This window comes from Physella acuta, unplaced genomic scaffold, assembly GCF_028476545.2.
Source record: "Physella acuta isolate Inbredline_101_S28 unplaced genomic scaffold, ASM2847654v3 ptg000394l, whole genome shotgun sequence".
NCBI lineage: Eukaryota > Metazoa > Mollusca > Gastropoda > Physidae > Physella > Physella acuta.
The window spans coordinates 282,501-306,405 of record NW_026731913.1 but is presented as its reverse complement, the minus strand read 5'-3'; the positions used below and the strand labels follow the sequence as shown (position 1 = coordinate 306,405).

General features: G+C 34.3%; 1 protein-coding gene and 1 long non-coding RNA gene across 2 annotated transcripts in view; both read left to right on the top strand.

The window, feature by feature from the left end:
* The first annotated feature begins 2,118 nt into the window (after positions 1-2,118).
* LOC131942205 (uncharacterized) lies at positions 2,119-4,710 on the top strand. The gene is made up of 5 exons (XR_009386724.1): positions 2,119-2,464; positions 3,010-3,153; positions 3,736-3,848; positions 4,136-4,193; positions 4,432-4,710. It is a non-coding gene; the product is annotated as an uncharacterized LOC131942205 (long non-coding RNA).
* Positions 4,711-11,152: 6,442 nt separating this feature from the next.
* Positions 11,153-23,905, top strand: part of LOC131942204 (metabotropic glutamate receptor 7) — a 30,790-nt gene continuing 18,037 nt past the window's right edge. Inside the window, exons 1-5 of the mRNA XM_059301938.1 lie at positions 11,153-11,253; positions 13,188-13,342; positions 17,303-17,428; positions 22,778-22,978; positions 23,076-23,199. Of these exons, the coding sequence (XP_059157921.1) occupies positions 11,225-11,253; positions 13,188-13,342; positions 17,303-17,428; positions 22,778-22,978; positions 23,076-23,199 (635 nt within the window). The 5' untranslated portion in view covers positions 11,153-11,224. The remainder of the gene's footprint in view (positions 11,254-13,187; positions 13,343-17,302; positions 17,429-22,777; positions 22,979-23,075; positions 23,200-23,905) is intronic.

Genomic DNA, 23,905 nt, shown 5'->3' with positions numbered 1-23,905 from the left:
ATTATCATTCAAATATAATACCCTCTATGTTGTACAACTCACTGATTTATTAGAATTTAAGAAAAGACAATAACTAATAAAATATTTTGGATTAAAATCGATTATATTTATTATAACATATAATGCTATCTCTTGCTATAATAATTACTTTAAAAAATGGGTTATGCCTATAGTACAGTTACCTGAGGATGAAACTAGGCACAGTGTATAGTCCACAGAGACTGTTTAATATCCCTTGTAATTGAACATCAGTTGTAGTTATGAAATCTGGATGGCCAAACACACACTCATAGTCCTGAAAAGCAATTTACATATAGATTAGCAAGAATATCTCACAAATTATTAAATTAAAGCTAACCCCTATTTAGTGCAATCCATCAAAGTAGTAGCATTTTTGTTAAGTTGTAGACACAATACAAAGTAATGTTTGTTCAGTGAGTTACATACTTTTATAAAATAGCAATATATATATATATATATATATATATATATATATATATATATATATATATATATATATATATATATATATATATATATATTCATTGTAAATTTTAGTTATGTCTTGCTATTAAATTTATTTACTCGACTGATCTAAACTCACTTTATTTAAACATAATATAGTGGATAAGTATAGTGATTTTATTATTCAGCAATAAATAGCAGGCCTAAAAAAATTTAAATAGTAACGTTTGCGAATGAACACATTAAATTCTATGTATTTCCATTTCTATGTCTTTCCCAACTTGATGCATATTACTAACCAAGCATTAAACTGTAGTCCTAAACCTGAATCTAATTACCATTTATTGGACAACCTGAACCTTTGCGATACCATGTTATAATATATTATTTTAAAAAAGAGCTTACCACTAATTACTAAAATCAATTGTTTTTAGTATTAACTGAGCCGCATACTATCTGCTGCTATTGTCATCACCAGAAATCCAGTATGTTGGCAAAGATTAGTCTCTAAGTTCCCTGCAACCTCTTTCCTCTCGAGTGCGGAAAACACTGAAATCATTAATCATTATTTCATTATGCCTAATAGTTTAAAGGTAGTATTAAAGTAGTACTAAATAGTACGAGTCTTAGTTACTATAGGTCTAATGATAATTATTATTGTGTATGCTTATATGCTTTAAGTTTTATGCACAATATTGGTATATAATATATAGTCTATAGTATATAGCCTAAGCTATAGAGTATATAGGCCTATAAGCCTAAATATAACAGCAGCTTGAATAATGCTCATAAGCATGCATTCACTATAAACTATAAAGATAAACAAATATTTCAATTTAATTTAATTATAACTAATAATAGTAAATAGGCTTTTTTTCTTGTGGTAACAAATTTAAAGTATAGGGCAGTACAGTTATAGTATAGGCCTACTAGATTCTATATTTAAGTATGCGGGCTTTTCATTCCAATGCACCACAATAGATACCACACATGATCAAGCTGGACCTCTGATCTAAAGATTTAATAATTGGGCCTAACAAACAGTGAAACTACAATAAAAATCATGTAAATTACTAATTTAACCTTCTTACCTCCGCTTCTCTAGATGGGTTTTCTTTTTATGCAGCCGTATGATTAGATTCTAGAATCTAGACTATATTATAAATTAATAAACATGAAATAACTACTAACCAGAACACTAGATCTAAATTTCTATATTCTATGCAATATGTATTAAACCTATAGGCCTAATAATACTAATATTTATTTTAAATTCCTGTGCGATGTGTCGTGAACTGTAGGTTTCATGTTATTTTTGTAATGGCGGAAATCAGTTTAAAATTTCGTTTCCTTCCTTTTGTTATTCTATTTATAGATTTAGAGTCGGAGCAATTATCATTGAGTTAGTCGGCTGATCCACACAGGAATTGTGACCGTATATCTATTACTTACTCAGTGATCTGATCATTGACAGAAACAGAGATAGCCATTCGCATGGGGTGGCGCACTTCTCTCTCTCTCCTCTCTCTCTCTCTCTCTCTCTCTCTCTCTCTCTCTCTCTCTCTCTCTGTCCGCAAAATTTTTCACCCCATGCGAATGGCTATCTCTGTTTTTGTCAATGATCAGATCACTGAGTAACAAATAGATATACCCGCACTTCCTGTGTGGATCAGACGACTAACTCAATGATAATTGCTCCGTCTCTAAGCAGTTTGAATCTATAAATAGAATAACAAAAGGAAGGAAACGAAATTTTAAACTGATTTCCGCCATTAAAAAAATAACATGAAACCTACAGTTCACGACACATCGCATAGGAATTTAAAATAAATATTAGGCCTATAGGTTTAATACATATTGCTTAGAATATAGAAATTTAGATCTAGTGTTCTGGTTAGTAGTTATTTCATGTTTATTAGAATATAGTCTAGAATCTAATCATACGGCTGCATAAAAAGAAAGTTTGAAGGAAATAGAATAGGAATCTAGAGAAGCGGAGGTAAGAAGGTTAAATTAGTAATTTACATGATTTTTATTGTAGTTTCACTGTTTGTTAGGCCCAATTATTAAATCTTTAGATCAGAGGTCCAGCTTGATCATGTGTGGTATCTATTGTGGTGCATTGGAATGAAAAGCCCACATACTTAAATATAGAATCTAGAAGGCCTATACTATAACTGTACTGCCCTATACTTTAAATTTGTTGCCACAAGAAAAAAGCCTATTTACTATTAGGCCTATTAGTTATAATTTAATTAAATTGTAATATTTGATTATCTTTATAGTTTATAGTGAATGCATGCTAATGAGCATTATTCAAGCTGCTGTTATATTTAGGCTCATAGGCCTGTATACTCTATAGCTTAGGCTATATACTATAGACTATATATTATACCAATATTGTGCATAAAACTTAAAGCATGTAAGCATACACAATAATAATTATCATTAGACATATAGTAACTTAGACTCGTACTATTTAGTACTACTTTAATACGACCTTTAAACTATTAGGCATAAGGAAATAATGATTAATGATTTCAGTGTTTTCCGCACTCGAGAGGAAAGAGGTTGCAGGGAACTTAGAGACTAATCTCTGCCAATATACTGGATTTCTGGTGATGACAATAGCAGCAGATAGTATGCGGCTCAGTTAATACTAAAAACAATTGATTTTAGTAATTAGTGGTAAGCTCTTTAAAATAATATATTATAACATGGTATCGCAAAGGTTCAGGTTGTCCAATAAATGGTAATTAGAGTCAGGTTTAGGACTATAGTTTAATGCTTGGTTAGTAATATGCATCAAGTTGGGAAAGATATAGAAATGGAAATACATAGAATTTAATGTGTTCATTCGCAAACGTTACTATTTAATTTTTTTTAGGCCTGCTATTTATTGCTGAATAATAAAATCACTATACTCATCCACTATATTATGTTTAAATAAAGTGAGTTTAGATCAGTCGAGTAAATAAATTTAATAGCAAGACATAGCTAAAATTTACAATGAATATATATATATATATATATATATATATATATATATATATATATATATATATATATATATATATATATATATATATATATAATTTGATTTGCTATTTTATAAAAGTATGTAAATCACAGACCAAACATTACTTTGTATTGTGTCTACAACTTAACGAAAAATGCTACTACTTTGATGGATTGCACTAAATAGGGGTTAGCTTTAATTCAATAATTTGTGAGATATTCTTGCTAATCTATGTGTAAATTGCTTTTCAGGACTATGAGTGTGTGTTTGGCCATCCAGATTTCATAACTACAAAAGATGTTCAATTACAAGGGATATTAATCAGTCTCCGTGGACTATACACTGTGCCTAGTTTCATCCTCAGGTTACTGTACTATAGGCATAACCCATTTTTTAAAGTAATTATTATAGCAAGAGATAGCATTGTATGTTATAATAAATATAATGGATTTTAATCCAAAATATTTTATTAATTATTGTCTTTTTTTAAATTCTAATAAATCAGTGAGTTGTACAACATAGAGGGTATTATATTTGAATGATAATTGAAACACATATTGTTATAGAGCTCAAAACTATGTACTTATCTAATATAATTAATATACTGAAACAGTTTTATTGAAGCATATTATTTCATATTTTACCACACAGAGACTGATGTGTAAGCTTAAAGTAAAGACATCAATTCAAAGTATCAGCCATCAAGAGGGTAAATATTGATAGTCTACTTCATTAATCTTCAATATGAATGAACACAATTTTAAATCTATAATCTTTGCTGATAATGTTTGTTTCTTGTTATTCATCATGTTCAGTGCTTTATCTTTTCAAAGTAATTAGTTATAGTAAAGAAATATTAGAGATAGTAATATAAATTTGTAATTTATTTTTCTTGCAAGTTCCACAAAAGAAAGTATCAAAATATTTTGCCTTTATTTCATTTACAGAAAAACATTCAAAATCATATTGTGATACACAAGTCAAGCAAGTCTGACCAGCATTTTGATACAGGCCAAGAAAAAGCTGGATACTTGATTGGAAGGGTCGCACAAAAAACATGGGTTATCACTAGGGAAACAAGCTCGCAATACAGTTCACTGTTAGGACAGCAAGCCAAATACTTCTAAACTTATTTGAATCATTTTTGCTGTTTATTATAATTCATCCAATTGTCTTATTAAATATATAAATTTATATATATACACAATTCCTAATATAGAATTTCTAAAAATGTATTATTATAATATTTAAAATGAAACAAACATGTTCCCAGAACATAGCCACATAATGTCAACATTTTCCCAGAACACAGCCACATAATGTCAACATGTTCCCAGAACACAGCCACATAATGTCAACATGTTCCCAGAACACAGCCACATAATGTCAACATGTTCCCAGAACACACAAAATGGCAACATGTGCCGAGAACACAAAAAATGACAACATGTGCCGAGAACAATGCCCCTTACAGATGACATGTTCCCAGAACACAGCCCGTAGTTGGTCTGCCATAAAAAGTTAACAATACTTTACTTTTTCCTTAACAATTTTACAAGCAGGTAATAAAGCCATACATCTTTAACGTGGATATAGCCAATAAATAGGCTAACCTTCACTATATGCAATTTGTAGTTTTCAATGCCTGTCCCATGCATATTATTTAGCCTATTGTTTTGGGTCTTGCTTCATTTACTCAATTAATTATATAGGCATGAGAATTTTCATTTTAATCTGCAAAAGCTACATTCTGTACATTATTATTTTCAAACTACATCATATATTTTTCTCTTCTCTGATAAAAAATATTCCTCATATTGTTTGTGTCAAGTATTTTATTTTTATCTATGCAATACTATATTCTTATTTTATAATAATTACTTTTATACAAATTCTTTTGAAAACTGTTCTTTATTGATTTGTATCATTTTCTTTATTTCTGAAAAATAAAACTTTGTTTGGGAATCCTTTTTTTGTTTCTGTACAAATTAATAAACATAAATATCCAGCAACATTAAACAATTAAGTAGGGCCTATTGTTAGTAATGGTAAATTATATACTAATTAATGTGATTTCTCCTGGCCACCTTGTTCTGAATACCTTCAACTGTGTCAATGTTGCTACCAACTCCAATAATTAAAACTGAAGCCATTTACTATGAAGTAAAACTTGGGTGTAATCCAAATCCACCCAGTTGCCGGGGGCAAGGTACCAAACATGATGTCCAGTAGAGGGTTAAGAAAGTATCATTATTAAATCACTATTAAACCCCTCCTCGCCTACGCCATTGCTTGTATGCATATGGACATTATCGGAATTTACTGTATTGCTTATAAGTCAAAAATGCGAAAAAGACACGTTTAACATTACTAGTTTGAAGAATAACATTCATGTTAGCCGAAACAGGTGTATTCTAAAGTTGTTTAAATTCATTTTATTGTTCATTACGATTATGATGTCGTAAAATATAGGCCTATTTAAAAAAAGCATAACTAAAAAGTGTTTAAACGCATTTTCTTCTTAGAAAAGCCGCACATGCATGATATCATTAACATTACGGGAAATTAAACCCTTGAAGAAGCCCCATCAACCATTCAATTATTACGATGGGCAACAAATAAAAGGCCCGCATCAAGGTACAGTCCTTATGCTATCGACATTAGCTCAACCCCGGCAACTAACGTGTCCCAAAACCAAGAATTGAAATCTTGACCCATTATTCTGATTAATTAGTGGTTAAACATCTTTAGGCATCTGAAAACGTTAGTTTTTAATCTAGTGTACTCAAAAAGGAACATTATAAAGCTTTATGCCGCCTTAAAAACCCAATCCCATGTTACGCAAGGCGTCGATAGAGAAAGAATAAGGCTTTGAGTCAGAACAGGCAAGGGCTTAGATAACTGCCAAAATACCTAATCTGTAGACCTCACAAGTCTAGACGATATATTTGTGCCTCTGTTTTTAGACTTTCAGAACAAATGCATGTGATGTGGTCAGTAGGTACATAAAAGAGAAAAGTAGTTTTAATCTAGAGACTTCAAACATTTCTGAAGGACCGAATTTGAACTTGTAGGCCGTGGTGTCGATGCCAAAGTTTAGCGTTGTCCGCAAAGATAAGCTATCGTTATATCATCTCTATGCCCATATTGTGACAGATATTTACCAATGTGTCTAATATAGGACAGAATACATAGCTACTCAACAGAGATAAGCGCAATCACTTGTCCACGACTTAAGAAACCACTGTACTGCAAAACCTACCTAAATGGAAAATGTCTTAGATGTGTGTTTTAATACAAATGTGTACCTCGTCGCGAGTTAGGACCTGTAGGTAGTCTGTTACTACTCTATATCTAAAAACAATAAAAAGATAACGTGAATTTTATTTATTCAATTTCTTGGTTAACTGTATTTGTTGCATCTTGTTCAATTTTGTTAATATTGATTAACCTAAAGGGTTCAAATGTAACAAAGAAAATTGTGACTAAGTTTCCGGGTGCGGGTATGCTGACACTAGTTAAAGTAGGCCCTATATATCTATTTATATTTATAGAAATGAAAGTATGTTTATCTGTTTGTCCTATATGAATTACTACATCTTTTTCATCGGATCGCCATAAAACTTTGTGAACAGAGTTTTTTCCAGGAATCTATTCGGAGGGGGGGGGGGGGGGGGGGGGAAGCAGAGCCCCCCACCCCCCGAAGAAAGTCTATCGACCCCCCACCCCCGAACGAAACGGAATTTATATAGAAAAAAATACTTTTAACAGTGTCCGCACGCCCCCCCCCCCCCCGGAAAGATTTCGCCAGGGCGGCACCCTAGCAGGAAGCAGAAGCGTAGCAACCTATTCCGGCAGCCGGGGCGAACTATCAATTATGTGCCAACCCTATTCAAACGCTGGCAAAAAGGCGCCCATCCCTACATACACTCCCCTATATAAAATAATTGAGGATATCAGCCATGTATAAATCTGTTTTCTTAAATTTTACTGAAGAATGAGGATTTTTTAAAAAATTGTCTACCCCTTTTGGCGCCCCATTCGATCTGGGGTCTCTGACAGGAAGCAATGCAATTTTTCTCCATAAAAATAAAAGATGCAATTTGACACTGTTCGTACGAGAGTCATAAAATTTTGGGTAGTTGGTGAAAAGGGTTTCGAGAAAGAAAAAAATTCTTAAGTGTGGCACCCTGGGAGGGTTCGATTTTTTCTAATTATACGATTATGAGCTCAGAATCCAGAGAAGAATCCAGAGGGGCTATCTCATCAATTGCGGTCATAGGTAATACTAGATTCAGCAGAGGCGCAGCGAGGGGGGCGGGGGGTACATATGTCCCCGGGCGCCAACCCTAGGGGCGCCAAAATGGTTGGAAAAATTTAAAAGCTCATTTTAACTATAGTTTTGCATTATAAATATTTTAAAAATAAGGGGATGGGGCACCAAATTGAAAGTTTGTCTCCGGCGGGAGGGGGGGGGGGGGCGCCAAATTGAAAATTTGTCCCCAGGCGCCAGGAATGGTGCTACGCCTCTGAGATTCAGTGATAAAACTACACCAGGTTTATCCGCCAGCTCCCCGGCGGTTGAGTGGCCCAGAGCAGCCAAGACCCATCTCGGGCGACACTACGGTTTAGATGGGCTACTATAAATGTTCACTAAGTAGAATAATGAGCGCCCGCCGGCGCCCTGGCAGTTGGCGACAGCGAGCGCCCCGGGCTCTACAGAGAGTGCCTCCTTAAAGAGCACCCTACAATAGGGACACGGTGGCACACGACATTTTATAATTAAACCGAATTAGGGGCGCCCCTGCGGAAATATAACCAGTGGCTCCCTGGAGCGCCAAGGGACGCGTCTCTAACACACGGGCGGTCGCCAATGTGTGTTCTACCTCACTATTACAGAGGTTGATTAACGTACACTCAAGGCTTTCATACAGTGAGCCTTGGTGCGTCTAGGCGGCAGTGTGGACAAACCCGCGCCCCAAAAACGAATATGTGGGTTTGTTTGTTTAAGCATTATCAAAGATTTCATTCGTTCGTCATTCAAATTTGAGAAGTTAATGCTAATACCCCTGTGGTGGTTTCTACGAAAAAAAATTCGATTTGGTGGCGCCCTGGCAGGGTTCCATTTAGCTCCCCGGGTTTTCCCGTGAGTACTATGGTACCTTTGTTCATTTTAATAATTGCGAAACGCTATGAATATGATGGGCTACTATAATCGCTCACTATACCGAGTGAGGCGCCTTCCTACCTAGGCCCACCTACCTACATACCTAACTCCCTGCCTACGTACCTACCTATCTACTAACCTGCCTGCGCTGCTGCCTGCCTACCTACTTTCCTACCTACCGTTATTCCTGCCAAACTGCTTTCCTTCCACCCCGCCTGTCTACACACCTAACATCCTACTTACACACACACATATCTTCGTATGTATATATTTATGTGTTAGTGTGCTCTAGGACTATGTATTTTTACATTTTTGTTGTTACGTAGAACTATTCAGTATAAAGGAGTTTCCTTTTTTTTTTTGACGTTGTAACTGCCGCTAAAATATTCTTTTTTGTATGTGTGCATAAAATAGTGTAGGTTTATTAACAAAAGTAAATTTTAGTATGTATTTAAGTGTATATAATCATTTTCGTCAAGCCAATGTGTTCATAATCTTAAATTTAAAAACCCATGAAACTCGATAGCCAAAGATTTAGAATGAGAATAATTGCTATTTAACCAGTAACACCTATTCTAATTATTGTAATAATATTTTTTTTTAATAAATATACACAGAGATAGATTGTTTTCTTATATAATTTATTTAAAAAGTCAACTGTATTTCATAACGAAAATTAACACAAAATACATTCGAATAGAAACTGTCAAGGGAGACTACTCTAATATTTGTAGGAATAATAGTTTTTATTTAGAGTTTTTTTAATTATTAGAAGAAAAGTTAATCATGTAGGTTCTACAAAAGATTACCTTGCATTTAAAAAAAAAAGATATTCGATAGGTTTAGAATGAGAAATAGTCAAAATTATTTATTATATTCATTAGTTGTTTTTTTTAATAATATAGTACAAAGACCTGTTTTAATTATTTTTTAAAAATCTTATTTTAATTAATAAATTATAAATGAAGATCGAGGATCTATATTTTTAAAAAAATTGTTTAACTGTCCCTAAACAATTGTATCAATCGCTGAGAAATTAAGGATTAATAATTAAGTTTAACGCTTTATTAATTAAACGAGTTGAATTATTTCCGTTTTGATAAACTCTCTCTTTATAACTACTAACGCTTGATCATTGAGTTTCTTAAGAGAAAAATACAGGAGAGCGGTAGTTATCATTGACTCTGTCATTGATAATTTCATTGAGTCTTTCATTGAAAATAGTGTTTGATCGGCTGAAATTTTTTCGCCGGACATCACATCAGAATCTGCAGCGATATATGAAGAACTTTATACGGACTTTTGTTGAAAATAATATGTTAGATGTTTTAAATGTACAACCACAATTTTATTTAAAGAAGAAAAATAAAAAATAAAGGCGTATTCGAATTTAGAAAAACAATTTATTTATGCAACCGGAAAAGTGTTTATACTTGGGACAAGAACGCATTTCACAATGTCGTCGCTTATTGTTTACACAAAAAAAAGAGCACGAAACTGATGACGTCATCTTCCTAGTTTAGAATAAAATAAAGATATTAACTATTTCATTCAAATATGATTTAGAGCTAGATTTTACGTACGCTATGAAATACCATTGAATAGCTGGGTTTTTAAAGAAATCTTTTAAGTCTCTTAATTTTAAGTTTCTTAATCAGCGAGTGCATTTAATATGGTATGGTTACCGATGAAGAAATGAACTATTTCATTTAAATCCATAGATCTATTAATAAAAACCTAATAAAAATAAATCACTTTAAAAACAAGAAGAATACAGTGGAATAGCCGAGTTTTTAACGGAATCATTTAAGTCACTTAATCAGTGTGTGCCTGTGTTATGTTACATGTGTCGGATTTTTAGCTACTTAGTTATTTCTTTGCTTTGTCAGTAATATCGTTCAGCGTCTAGTAATGCACATTGCGTTTTGACCAAAAACTATTTTATAAATTATTTTTTTCAAACAAGTTCAACATTTTGAAATATAAAGGCCTATAATTCACGTGAAACGGGTACTGATGGCTAGTATATATATATATATATATAGGCCTATATATATATATATATATATATATATATATATATATATATATATATATATATATATATATATATATATATATATAATAATATTATATATATATATATATATATATATATATATATATATATATATATATATATATATATATATATATATATATATATATATATATATATATATATATATATATATATATATATATATATATATCCCCTCTAAATATATTAGACCCTTGTCAAGATGTTAGACACTTCTAAAATGTTAGACCCCTCTAAAGCTGTTAGACCCCTACCAATAATTTAAAACACTAGTACCAATCCGTTAAACCAATAGCCCCCTCACCCCAAATCCTGAAACAAACCCTTCTAAATATGTTCTTGTTCAATGACACCTCCCCCTCCCCCTTCCCCTCTCATGTCTTTAGGACTGTGCATTTCCCGCGCTGAGAGCATTCCCCGAGGGGCAGACGACACTAAGTTAAGATCTATCGTCGACAGCCTTCTCAGGGGAGACAACAATGCCCGGGCCATTATGATGTTTGCTAATGAGGACAACTCCAGGTCAGATCACTAAACCTGTCATATCTAAACCTGTCATATCTAAACCTGTCATATCTAAACCTTTCATATATAAACCTGTCATATCTAAACCTGTCATATCTAAACCTGTCATATCTAAACCTGTCATATCTAAACCTGTCATATCTAACCTGTTTAAACCTGTCATATCTAAACCTGTCATATCTAAACCTGTCATATCTAAACCTGTTTAAACCTGTCATATCTAAACCTGTCATATCTAAACCTGTCATATCTAACCTGTTTAAACCTGTCATATATAAACCTGTCATATCTAAACCTGTCATTTCTAAACCTGTCATATCTAAACCTGTCATATCTAAACCTGTCATATCTAAACCTGTCATATCTAAACCTGTCTAAACCTGTCATATCTAAACCTGTCATATCTAAACCTGTCATATCTAAACCTGTCATATCTAAACCTGTCATATCTAAACCTGTCATATATAAACCTGTCATATCTAAACCTGTCATATCTAAACTTGTCATATCTAAACCTGTCATATCTAAACCTGTCATATCTAAACCTGTCATATCTAAACCTGTTTAAACCTGTCATATATAAACCTGTCATATCTAAACCTGTCATTTCTAAACCTGTCATATCTAAACCTGTCATATCTAAACCTGTCATATCTAAACCTGTCTAAACCTGTCATATCTAAACCTGTCATATCTAAACCTGTCATATCTAAACCTGTCATATCTAAACCTGTCATATCTAAACCTGTCATATCTAAACCTGTCATATATAAACCTGTCATATCTAAACCTGTCATATCTAAACTTGTCATATCTAAACCTGTCATATCTAAACCTGTCTAAACCTTTCATATCTAAACCTGTCATATCTAAACCTGTCATATCTAAACCTGTCATATCTAAACCTGTTTAAACCTGTCATATCTAAACCTGTCATATCTAAACCTGTCTAAACCTTTCATATCTAAACCTTTCATATCTAAACCTGTCATATCTAAACCTGTCATATCTAAACCTGTCATATCTAAACCTGTTTAAACCTGTCATATCTAAACCTGTCATATCTAAACCTGTCTAAACCTGTCATATCTAAACCTGTCATATCTAAACCTGTCATATCTAAACCTGTCATATCTAAACCTGTCATATCTAAACCTGTCATATCTAAACCTGTCATATCTAAACCTGTTTAAACCTGTCATATATAAACCTGTCATATCTAAACCTGTCATTTCTAAACCTGTCATATCTAAACCTGTCATATCTAAACCTGTCATATCTAAACCTGTCTAAACCTGTCATATCTAAACCTGTCATATCTAAACCTGTCATATCTAAACCTGTCATATCTAAACCTGTCATATCTAAACCTGTCATATCTAAACCTGTCATATATAAACCTGTCATATCTAAACCTGTCATATCTAAACTTGTCATATCTAAACCTGTCATATCTAAACCTGTCTAAACCTTTCATATCTAAACCTGTCATATCTAAACCTGTCATATCTAAACCTGTCATATCTAAACCTGTTTAAACCTGTCATATCTAAACCTGTCATATCTAAACCTGTCTAAACCTTTCATATCTAAACCTTTCATATCTAAACCTGTCATATCTAAACCTGTCATATCTAAACCTGTCATATCTAAACCTGTTTAAACCTGTCATATCTAAACCTGTCATATCTAAACCTGTCTAAACCTGTCATATCTAAACCTGTCATATCTAAACCTGTCATATCTAAACCTGTCATATCTAAACCTGTCATATCTAAACCTGTCATATCTAAACCTGTCATATCTAAACCTGTCATATTTAAACCTGTCTAAACCTGTCATATCTAAACCTGTCATATCTAAATTTGTCATGTCTAAACCTGTTTAAACCTGTCATATGTAAACCTGTCTAAACCTGTCTTGTACCACAGACGAGTTGTTCGTGCTATAAGCGACCTAAACAAGACCGAGTCGGTTTATCTGCTGGCCAGCGACAGTTGGGGCGCCAAGGTGCACCCGGTCTACAGACAGGAGCCTGAAGCTGAGGGTACTGTTACCATTTTACCCACCAGGAGACCCATAGAAGGTTAGGCTTAACTTAAGGATTCATTTAATATTGGTAGGCTTAACTTAAGGATTCATGTCATATTGGTAGGCTTAACTTAAGGATTCATGTCATATTTATGTCATATTGGTAGGCTTAACTTAAGGATTCATTTAATATTGGTAGGCTTAACTTAAGGATTCATGTCATATTTATGTCATATTGGTAGGCTTAACTTAAGGATTCATCTCATATTATTAGGTTTAACTTAAGGATTCATGTCATATTTATGTCATATTGGTAGGCTTAACTTAAGGATTCATGTCATATTTATGTCATATTGGTAGGCTTAACTTAAGGATTTATGTCATATTGGTAGGCTTAACTTATGGATTCATGTCATATTTATGTCATATTGGTAGGTTTAACTTAAGGATTTATGTCATATTGGTAGGCTTAACTTAAGGATTCATGTCATATTTATGTCATATTGGTAGGCTTAACTTAAGGATTCATGTCATATTATTAGGTTTAACTTAAGGATTCATGTCATATTTATGTCATATTGGTAGGCTTAACTTAAGGATTCATGTCATATTTATGTCATATTGGTAGGCTTAACTTAAGGATTTATGTCATATTGGTAGGCTTAACTTAAGGCTTCATGTCATATTTATGTCATATTGGTAGGTTTAACTTAAAGATTTATGTCATATTGGTAGGCTTAACTTAAGGATTCATGTCATATTTATGTCATATTGGTAGGCTTAACCTAAGGATTCATGTCATATTTATGTCATATTGGTAGGTTTAACTTAAGGATTTATGTCATATTGGTAGGTTTAACTTAAGGATTCATGTCATATTGGTAGGCTTAACTTAAGGATTCATGTCATTTTGGTAGGCTTAACTTAAGGATTCATGTCATATTGGTAGGCTTAACTTAAGGATTCATGTCATATTGGTAGGTTTAAATTAAGGATTCATGTCATACTGGTAGGTTTAAATTAAGGATTCATGTCATATTTATGTCATATTGGTAGGTTTGACTTAAGGATTCATGTCATATTTATGTCATATTGGTAGGCTTAACTTAAGGATTCATGTCATATTATAAGGTTTAACTTAAGGATTCATGTCATATTATAAGGTTTAACTTAAGGATTCATGTCATACTGGTGGGCTTAACTTAAGGATTTATGCCATTTTGGTAGGCTTAACTTAAGGATTCATGTCATATTTATGTCATATTGGTAGGCTTAACTTAAGGATTCATGTCATATTATAAGGTTTAACTTAAGGATTCATGTCATATTATAAGGTTTAACTTAAGGATTCATGTCATACTGGTGGGCTTAACTTAAGGATTTATGCCATTTTGGTAGGCTTAACTTAAGGATTCATGTCATATTTATGTCATATTGGTAGGCTTAACTTAAGGATTCATGTCATACTGGTAGGTTTAACTTAAGGATTCATGTTATACTGGTAGACTTAACTTAAGGATTCATGTCATGTTTATGTCATATTGTTAGGCTTAACTTAAGGATTCATGTCATATTTATGTCATATTGGTAGGCTTAACTTAAGGATTCATGTCATATTGGTAGGCTTAACTTAAGGATTCATGCCATATTTATGTCATATTGGTAGGCTTAACTTAAGGATTCATGTCATATTGGTAGGCTTAACTTAAGGATTCATGTCATATTTATGTCATATTGGTAGGCTTAACTTAAGGATTCATGTCATATTTATGTCATATTGTTAGGCTTAACTTAAGGATTCATGTCATATTTATGTCATATTGGTAGGCTTAACTTAAGGATTCATGTCATATTTATGTCATATTGGTAGGCTTAACTTAAGGATTCATGTCATATTGGTAGGCTTAACTTAAGGATTCATGTCATATTGGTAGGCTTAACTTTAGGATTCATGTCAAATTTATGTCATATTGGTAGGCTTAACTTAAGGATTCATGTCCTCTTTATGTCATATTGGTAAACTTAACTTAAGGATTCATGTCATATTGGTAGGCTTAAGTTAAGGATTCATGTCAAATTTATGTCATATTGGTAGGCTTAACTTAAGGATTCATGTCATATTGGTAGGTTTAACTAAAGGATTCATGTCATACTGGTAGGCTTAACTTAAGGATTCATGTCATATTTATGTCATATTGGTAGGCTTAACTTAAGGCTTCATGTCATATTGGTAGGCTTAACGTAAGGATTCATGTCATATTTATGTCATATTGTTAGGCTTAACTTAAGGATTCATGTCATATTTATGTCATATTGGTAGGCTTAACTTAAGGATTCATGTCATATTGGTAGGCTTAACTTAAGGATTCATGCAATATTTATGTCATATTGGTAGGCTTAACTTAAGGATTCATGTCATATTTATGTCATATTGGTAGGCTTAACTTAAGGATTCATGTCATATTGGTAGGCTTAACTTTAGGATTCATGTCAAATTTATGTCATATTGGTAGGCTTAACTTAAGGATTCATGTCCTCTTTATGTCATATTGGTAAACTTAACTTAAGGATTCATGTCATATTGGTAGGCTTAACTTTAGGATTCATATCAAATTTATGTCATATTGGTAGGCTTAACTTAAGGATTCGTGTCCTCTTTATGTCATATTGGTAAACTTAACTTAAGGATTCATGTCATATTGGTAGGCTTAACTTAAGGATTCATGTCAAATTTATGTCATATTGGTAGGCTTTACTCAAGGATTCATGTTATATTGGTGGACTTAACTTAAGGATTCATTTCATATTTTTGTCATATTGGTAGGCTAAATTAAGGATTCATGTCATACTGGTAGGCTTAACTTATGGATTCATGTCATATTTATGTCATATTGATAGGCTTAACTTAAGGATTCATGTCATATTGGTAGGCTTAACTTAAGGATTCATGTCATATTTATGTCATACTGGTAGGCTTAACTTAAGGATTCATGTCATACTAGTAGGGTTAACTTAAGGATTCATGTCATATTTATGTCATATTGGTAGGCTTAACGTAAGGATTCATGTCATATTTATGTCATATTGGTAGGCTTAACTTAAGGATTCATGTCATATTTATGTCATATTGTTAGGCTTAACTTAAGGATTCATGTCATATTTATGTCATATTTGTAGGCTTAACTTAAGGATTCATGTCATATTGGTAGGCTTAACTTAAGGATTTATGTCATACTGGTAGGCTTAACTTAAGGATTCATGTCATACTTGTAGGCTTAACTTAAGGATTCATGTCATATTTATGTCATATTTATAGGCTTAACTTAAGGATTCATGTATAATAATGTCATATTGGTAGGCTTAACTTAAGGATTCATGTCATATTTATGTCATATTGGTAGGCTTAACTTAAGGATTCATGTCATATTTATGTCATATTGGTAGGCTTAACTTAAGGATTCATGTATTATTTATGTCATACTGGTAGGCTTAACTTAAGGATTCATGTCATATTTATGTCATATTGGTAGGCTTAACTTAAGGCTTCATGTCATATTTATGTCATATTGGTAGGCTTAACTTAAGGATTCATGTCATATTTATGTCATACTGGTAGGCTTAACTTAAGGATTCATGTCATATTTATGTCATATTGGTAGGCTTAACTTAAGGATTCATGTCATATTTATGTCATATTGTTAGTCTTAACTTAAGGATTCATGTCATATTTATGTCATATTGGTAGGCTTAACTTAAAGATTCATGTCATATTTATGTCATATTGGTTGGCTTAACTTAAGGATTCATGTCCTATTTATGTCATATTGGTTGGCTTAACTTAAGGATTCATGTCATAAGTGTAGGCTTAACTTAAAGATTCATGTCATATTTATGTCATATTGGTAGGCTTAACTTAAAGATTCATGTCATGACAGCTTAGCAGCTGTTTTCTTCACTTATTAAGGTTGCAATAAATCTAACAATGTCCAGATATACAAATCCTTCATCTGTCCAGGTTTCGATAACTACTTTTTAAATTTGACCTTGAATAACACGCGCAATCCCTGGTTCAAAGAATTCTGGGCTGACATCTTTAATTGCAGCATCGGCAATTATCAGAGAGGTGCCAGGCCGTGCACTGGTAAGTGAGGGACTAAATTAATTGGGGGGGGGGGGGGGCTAAAGCATTGGGAGTGGGGGGTGGGGGCTAAAGCATTGGGGGTGGGGCTAAAACATTGGGAGTGGGGGGGGGGGGGGGCTAAAGCATTGGGGGTGGGGCTAAAACATTGGGAGTGGGGGGGGGGGCTAAAGCATTGGGGGTGGGGCTAAATCATTGGGAGTGGGGGGGGGGGGGGGGGCTAAAGCATTGGGGGGGGGCTAAAGCATTGGGGGTGGGGGGGGGGGGCTAAAGCATTGGGGGTGGGGCTAAATCATTGGGAGTGGAAGGGGGGCTAAAGAATTGAGGGTGGGGCTAAATCATTGGGAGGGGGGGGGGCTAAAGCATTGAGCGGGGGGGGGGCTAAAACAGCATCGGCAAGCATTGTGGGGGGGGGGGCGACTAAAAGCAGCATCTGAAATAAATGGGTGGGGGGAGGGGCTAAAACATTGGGAGGGGGGCAAAAGCAGCATCGGCAAGCATTGGGGGGGGGGAAGTAGGTAGAAATCAATGTACCAGATTGTTGTGGTTGGGGGTATGGTGTTTCATACACATATAAAAGATATGTGATTGTGGTAGAGATATGTATGATTGTAGCAGGGAAATGTGTGATTGTTGTAAAGTTTCCATTAAGAACTTGACGAACCATAGAGGTGATGTATGATTGGATGGTGCGGTTACCTTTATTCATTGTTGCCCTAACTTACCCAAAAAACAACAACTGACAGATACCCAATTGAGCTGGGTGGACTCAGGACATCCTACAGACTCGGAGTCAGGGATTCAAACTTAAGACTTTTGGGTTAACTGCTAAATTGGCTTAACAAGCTGTTCCCTATGGTTGTATTAGTGACGTGTGTGATTGTATTAGTGATGTATGAGATTGTATTAGTGACTAATAGGATTGTATTAGTGACTAATAGGATTGTATAGTGACGTATGTGATTGTATTAGTGACGTGTGTGATTCTATAAGTGACGTATGTGATTGTATTAGTGACGTGTGTGATTGTATTAGTGACGTATGTGATTGTATAAGTGACTAATAGGATTGTATTAGTGACGTATGTGATTGTATTAGTGACTAATAGGATTGTATTAGTGAGGTGTGTGATTGTACAAGTGACGTATGTGATTGTATTAGTGACATGTTTGATTGTATAAGTGACGTATGTGATTGTATTAGTGACTAATAGGATTGTATTAGTGACGTGTGTGATTATATAAGTGACGTATGTGATTGTTTTAATGACATGTGTGATTGTATTAGTGACATGAGTAATTGTATTAGTGACGTGTGTGATTGTATTAGTGACTAATAGGATTGTATTAGTGACGTATGTGATTGTATAAGTGACTAATAGGATTGTAATAGTGACGTGTGTAATTGTATAAGTGGCGTATGTGATTGTATTAGTGACTAATAGGATTGTATTAGTGGCGTATGTGATTGTATTAGTGACTAATAGGATTGTAAAAGTGACTAATAGTATTGTATTAATGACGTATGTGATTGTATAAGTAACGCATGTGATTGTATTAGTGACATGTGTGATTGTATTAGTGACGTATGGGATTGTATTAGTGACTATTATGATTGTATTAGTGACGTATGTGATTGTATTAGTGACGTATGTGATTGTATAAGTAACGTATGTGATTGTATTAGTGACGTATGTTATTGTATTAGTAACGTATGTGATTGTATAAGTGACTTGTTTGATTGTGTTAGAGACGTGTGATTGTATTTGTGACATGTGTCATCTAAATTTATACCACAATCGTCACGTCATGCAGGGCAGGATTAGTTTGTCATGTGTTGCAGCATTGTGAGTGCTGGTGGCGGGGTGGTGGCGGGGTGGGGCGGGGGGGGGTAGGTTTGCAGATGTAGAATGCGGACAGTAATGCTCAGGATTTCTGCCAACTTTGTCAGGCGACAACAAAGACTCCGATTGAAATTATGAATATTCTTACCATTAATTTACCGGTAAATACCACCTTAAGCAAACGTCATGAAAAGCTATTTTTCTGCGACATAATTCCACTAATTAGTTCCGTCTAGCGAGATAAATATTTGACAGGGTAACAAATTAGCTCCCTTCAGCGTCCGGATGACGTCACGCTTTTCTCGGGATCGATTTCACAGCCTCTTGTTTCTAATGAGATTAAATTCACGTGCACGTGAGTACTCGCAAGCAAAGCACACGACACAGGGATAACACGTCACGGTAGTAGCACACATGGCTTATGTAGCACACATGACTTAAGTAGCATACATGACTTAAAATTAGTAGCACACATGACTTAAGTAGCACACATGACTTAAGTAGCATACATGACTTAAGTAGCATACATGACTTAAAATTAGTAGCACACATGACTTAAGTAGCACACATGACTTAAGTAGCATACATGACTTAAAATTAGTAGCACACATGACTTAAGTAGCATACATGACTTAAAATTAGTAGCACACATGACTTAAGTAGCACACATGACTTAAGTAGCATACATGACTTAAAATTAGTAGCACACATGACTTAAGTAGCACACATGACTTAAGTAGCATACATGACTTAAAATTAGTAGCACACATGACTTAAGTAGCACACATGACTTAAGTAGCACACATGACTTAAGTAGCATACATGACTTAAAATTAGTAGCACACATGACTTAAGTAGCACACATGACTTAAGTAGCAAACACGGATTAAGTAGCACACATGACTTTAAATTAGTAGCACACAAGACTTAAGTAGCACACGTGGCTTAAGTAGCACACATGACTTAAATAGCACACATGACTTAAGTAGCACACATGACTTAAGTAGCACGTATGACTTAAAATTAGTAGCACACATGGCTTAAGTAGCACACGTGACTTTATTATAAATAGCAGACATGACTTTAACATTAGTATCCCACATGACTTAAGTAGCACACATGACTTAAGTAGCACACATGACTTAAGTAGCATACATGACTTAAGTAGCACACATGAATTAATTAGCACACATGACTTAAGTAGCACACATGACTTAAATAGCACATATAACTTAAGTAGCTTACATGACTTAAGTAGCACACGTGACTTAAGTAGCAGAGTTCCTAAATGTTTTGAAGTGTTAAATGCTTTGAATTCCTAAAAGTTTTGAAGTGTTCAATGCTTCATATTCCGAATATTTTTTTTTTAATTTCTTAACGTTACGAAGTGTTACATGCTTTGAAGTCTCGAATAGTTTTGAAAACCATAATTTTTTGAAGTCTCGAATAGTTTTGAAAACCTTAATGTTTTGAAGTCTCGAATAGTTTTGAAAACCATAATGTTTTGAAGGTTTCAATGTTTCTTTATGGTCGGAGACTGGGTCTATATTCGCGCCTCCTCCACCCCCCCCCCCCCAGTGTTTCTTCCAGTAATCTCCGAAAATTTATTCTACCTTACTTAAATTGTACACTGTTTTAATTTATTTTAAACATTTAAAATAGTAATAATAATTTATTTGGTAGTTTTACACAGCTTACAAAACACGAACATCTATTGTATATAAAGTAATTAAATGGAGAAAATAAAATGGCATAAGAACTAGACTAAAATAAGGTTTCTTTTCACTGCTTAGGTGTGTACGTATTTATATACACACCGACAGACGGACGGACAGTGCGGTGGGGGAAATTTGCCTTCTCTTCTTATTATTAGTGTCCTTCTTAAATACGAAGTACTATCAGTCTCCACATATATAGTTTAATACTGTGACGAGGACGAGAATACTCTCAATCCCGTGTATTCAATAAAACTCGAAGATCAGTTTGATACACAACATTTAATTATTATACATCCTATGATTGAATATAATCGGATTCACGTTACTACACACTATACCCTTGTTGCCTACACCTACAGGTCAATGTTCTCTATACTATGGTCACTGCACTGTTCCCTAACTCTACACTTGTATACGTCCTTTCTCTACAAAGTCTCAACCCTCGACTGCCTAGATTCGACTGTCTCCTAACCCTCATCGTCCTCACTTCTTTGTCTTGTCCATCCGGTCTAACCTAACTTGCATGTCGCCACAGTTCTGGAGTACCTGATTAAAATGTCAGACCCTGCTAATAAACTACCCCCATTACGGTCACCCAGGCCAACTAGTTACGTGTCTGCTACACCTACCCCCCACAATGATGTCGCCCGTAATTACAACCTAATTCTAACCCGTGCTTCGTCGATCGTCTCCGTCACGTGCATTGTCAATCCTACACCAGCATCTACGCCACCACAGACAGGATGGCAAAAAATTGTTTTTTCAGGCTTTGGAAGGTTATGAAATGTTAACATTTGTCAAGATTTCGATTGACAATTTTCGCACAGTTGCAATACATCTTTTAAAGTCGGGAGATGTAATCAGGCAAAAACTGTCAAAACACCTGTGAAATTTTTCAGCACGATTAGAATGCTTCCTCAGTAAAAATAAATGAATCGGGAGTGGTCTCCCCTAAACTTACTCGAATATTGTTATATAACATTACGGGGGATGGCAACTAGGGATATAGACATGATTTTAATCCATTTATTTAATTACTTAAACTTTTAAAAATAGAATAGAATCTCGTAGGAAAAAGAATTGCGCACCAAGTGAACGGCAAACAATATGTGTATAATAGTGCGGAATATTATTAGTACTTAATAAATTCAGACACTAAACATTTGACAGAAGGCAGAAAATTAGATCGTTTACTTATGTGTGAAAGTTCGTTTATCTGAAATAATACTCGTTATAGGCTTTTGAAGAACTAAAAGAAGAATTATTTCCACTTCCGTTTACCGGAAAGTTGAAAGAGAACTACAAATTTGACATTATACTTTTATATGAAATTTCATTTAACTAACTATAACGTTACTCATGTTATCGTGTTCACAGACATACACAGAGAGAGAGAGAGTGAGAGAGAGAGAGACAGACAGACATACGGACAAAATTGCAAAACTATGTTTTTTCCGACTATATATATATATATATATATATATATATATATATATATATATATATATATATATATATATATATGACATTATTTAGGTAAATTTCTTTCTGTGACTTTACTTCTGTGATTTAACTGCTGTTATTTTACTTTGGTAACCTTATTTGCGACAAGTTTTTTCTATCACTAATCAAACAGCCCTTAACCCAAACATACGCATTCCCATTAGCGGAGAGCACTTAACCCAAACATACACAATCCCATTAGCGGAGAGCCCTTAACCCAAACATACACAATCCCATTAGCGGAGAGCCCTTAACCCAAAAAGAAATGCGACTGCCCGACCTTTGCAGGTGAGGAGAGGCTGGACAAGTGGCGCCACTACAAGCAGGAGGGTCTGGTCCAGTTTGTCATTGACTCGGTCTTCGCTCTAGCGCACGCTGTACACGACATGATGGCAGCCCAGTGTCCCGGGGAATTCCCCAGGTGTCCCGTTCTCAAGCAGCTCCATGGCCCCACGTTTCTCCAGTACATTCGGAACGTATCTTTTACAGGTCAGCACATTTTCTTCTTCCATACTCAATCTGCTATCTGTATGTGTCACCTGTCTCTGAAATCTGGTTCTCACCTGCATCCCTTTAATTTTCTAAGGTATTAGTGGCGCAGAGATCCAGTTTAACAAGAACGGGGACAGTCTCGGCCGCTACGATATCTTTCAGTTCCAGAGGGTCAAGGACGAATTCAAGTACATCAAAGTTGGGGAGTGGACAGACACGTGAGTCGCACAGAGGATATATATATATATATATATATATATATATATATATATATATATATATATATATATATATATATATATATATATATATAGTTATTTATATTTATTTATATATATTTATATATATATATATATATATATATATATATATATATATATATATATATATATATATATATATATATATATATATATACTAGCCTTCCCAGCCAGGCCCGGCCAGGTCTCTGTGAAAAACCTATCTGTAATGGACCATGACTTGTGTGTTTAGTAATTATAAACATAATCAAACCGCACCATTCTAGGGCACCGGCGGAACTACTTGATTCAACTTAATAAACGACTATAGTACCCCTACTTATTCAAAGTCTTTTGCACTCACTTAAATGAACGTAGGCGCCATAGCGTTTGGGGCGCCAAATAGCACCCTGTCGGGGCGCCGGAGGATGCCCGGATTTGATTCAGTTAAAGACTATAGTAACCTTTCTTATCCATAATCTATCACAATGTTTAAAACGAAATTATGCACCATAGCGCTCACAGGATAGCCCAGGTCGCCAAATTGAATCCCGCTGTGGCGCCGGCGGACGCGCCTGATTCAATTTAGTGAACATTTATAATACTCCAAGCTTGTCCGCAAACATGATTTTTTAAGAAATTTCACTTTTCTAGACTGGAAGAATCGTGCAAACATCTCGACGTT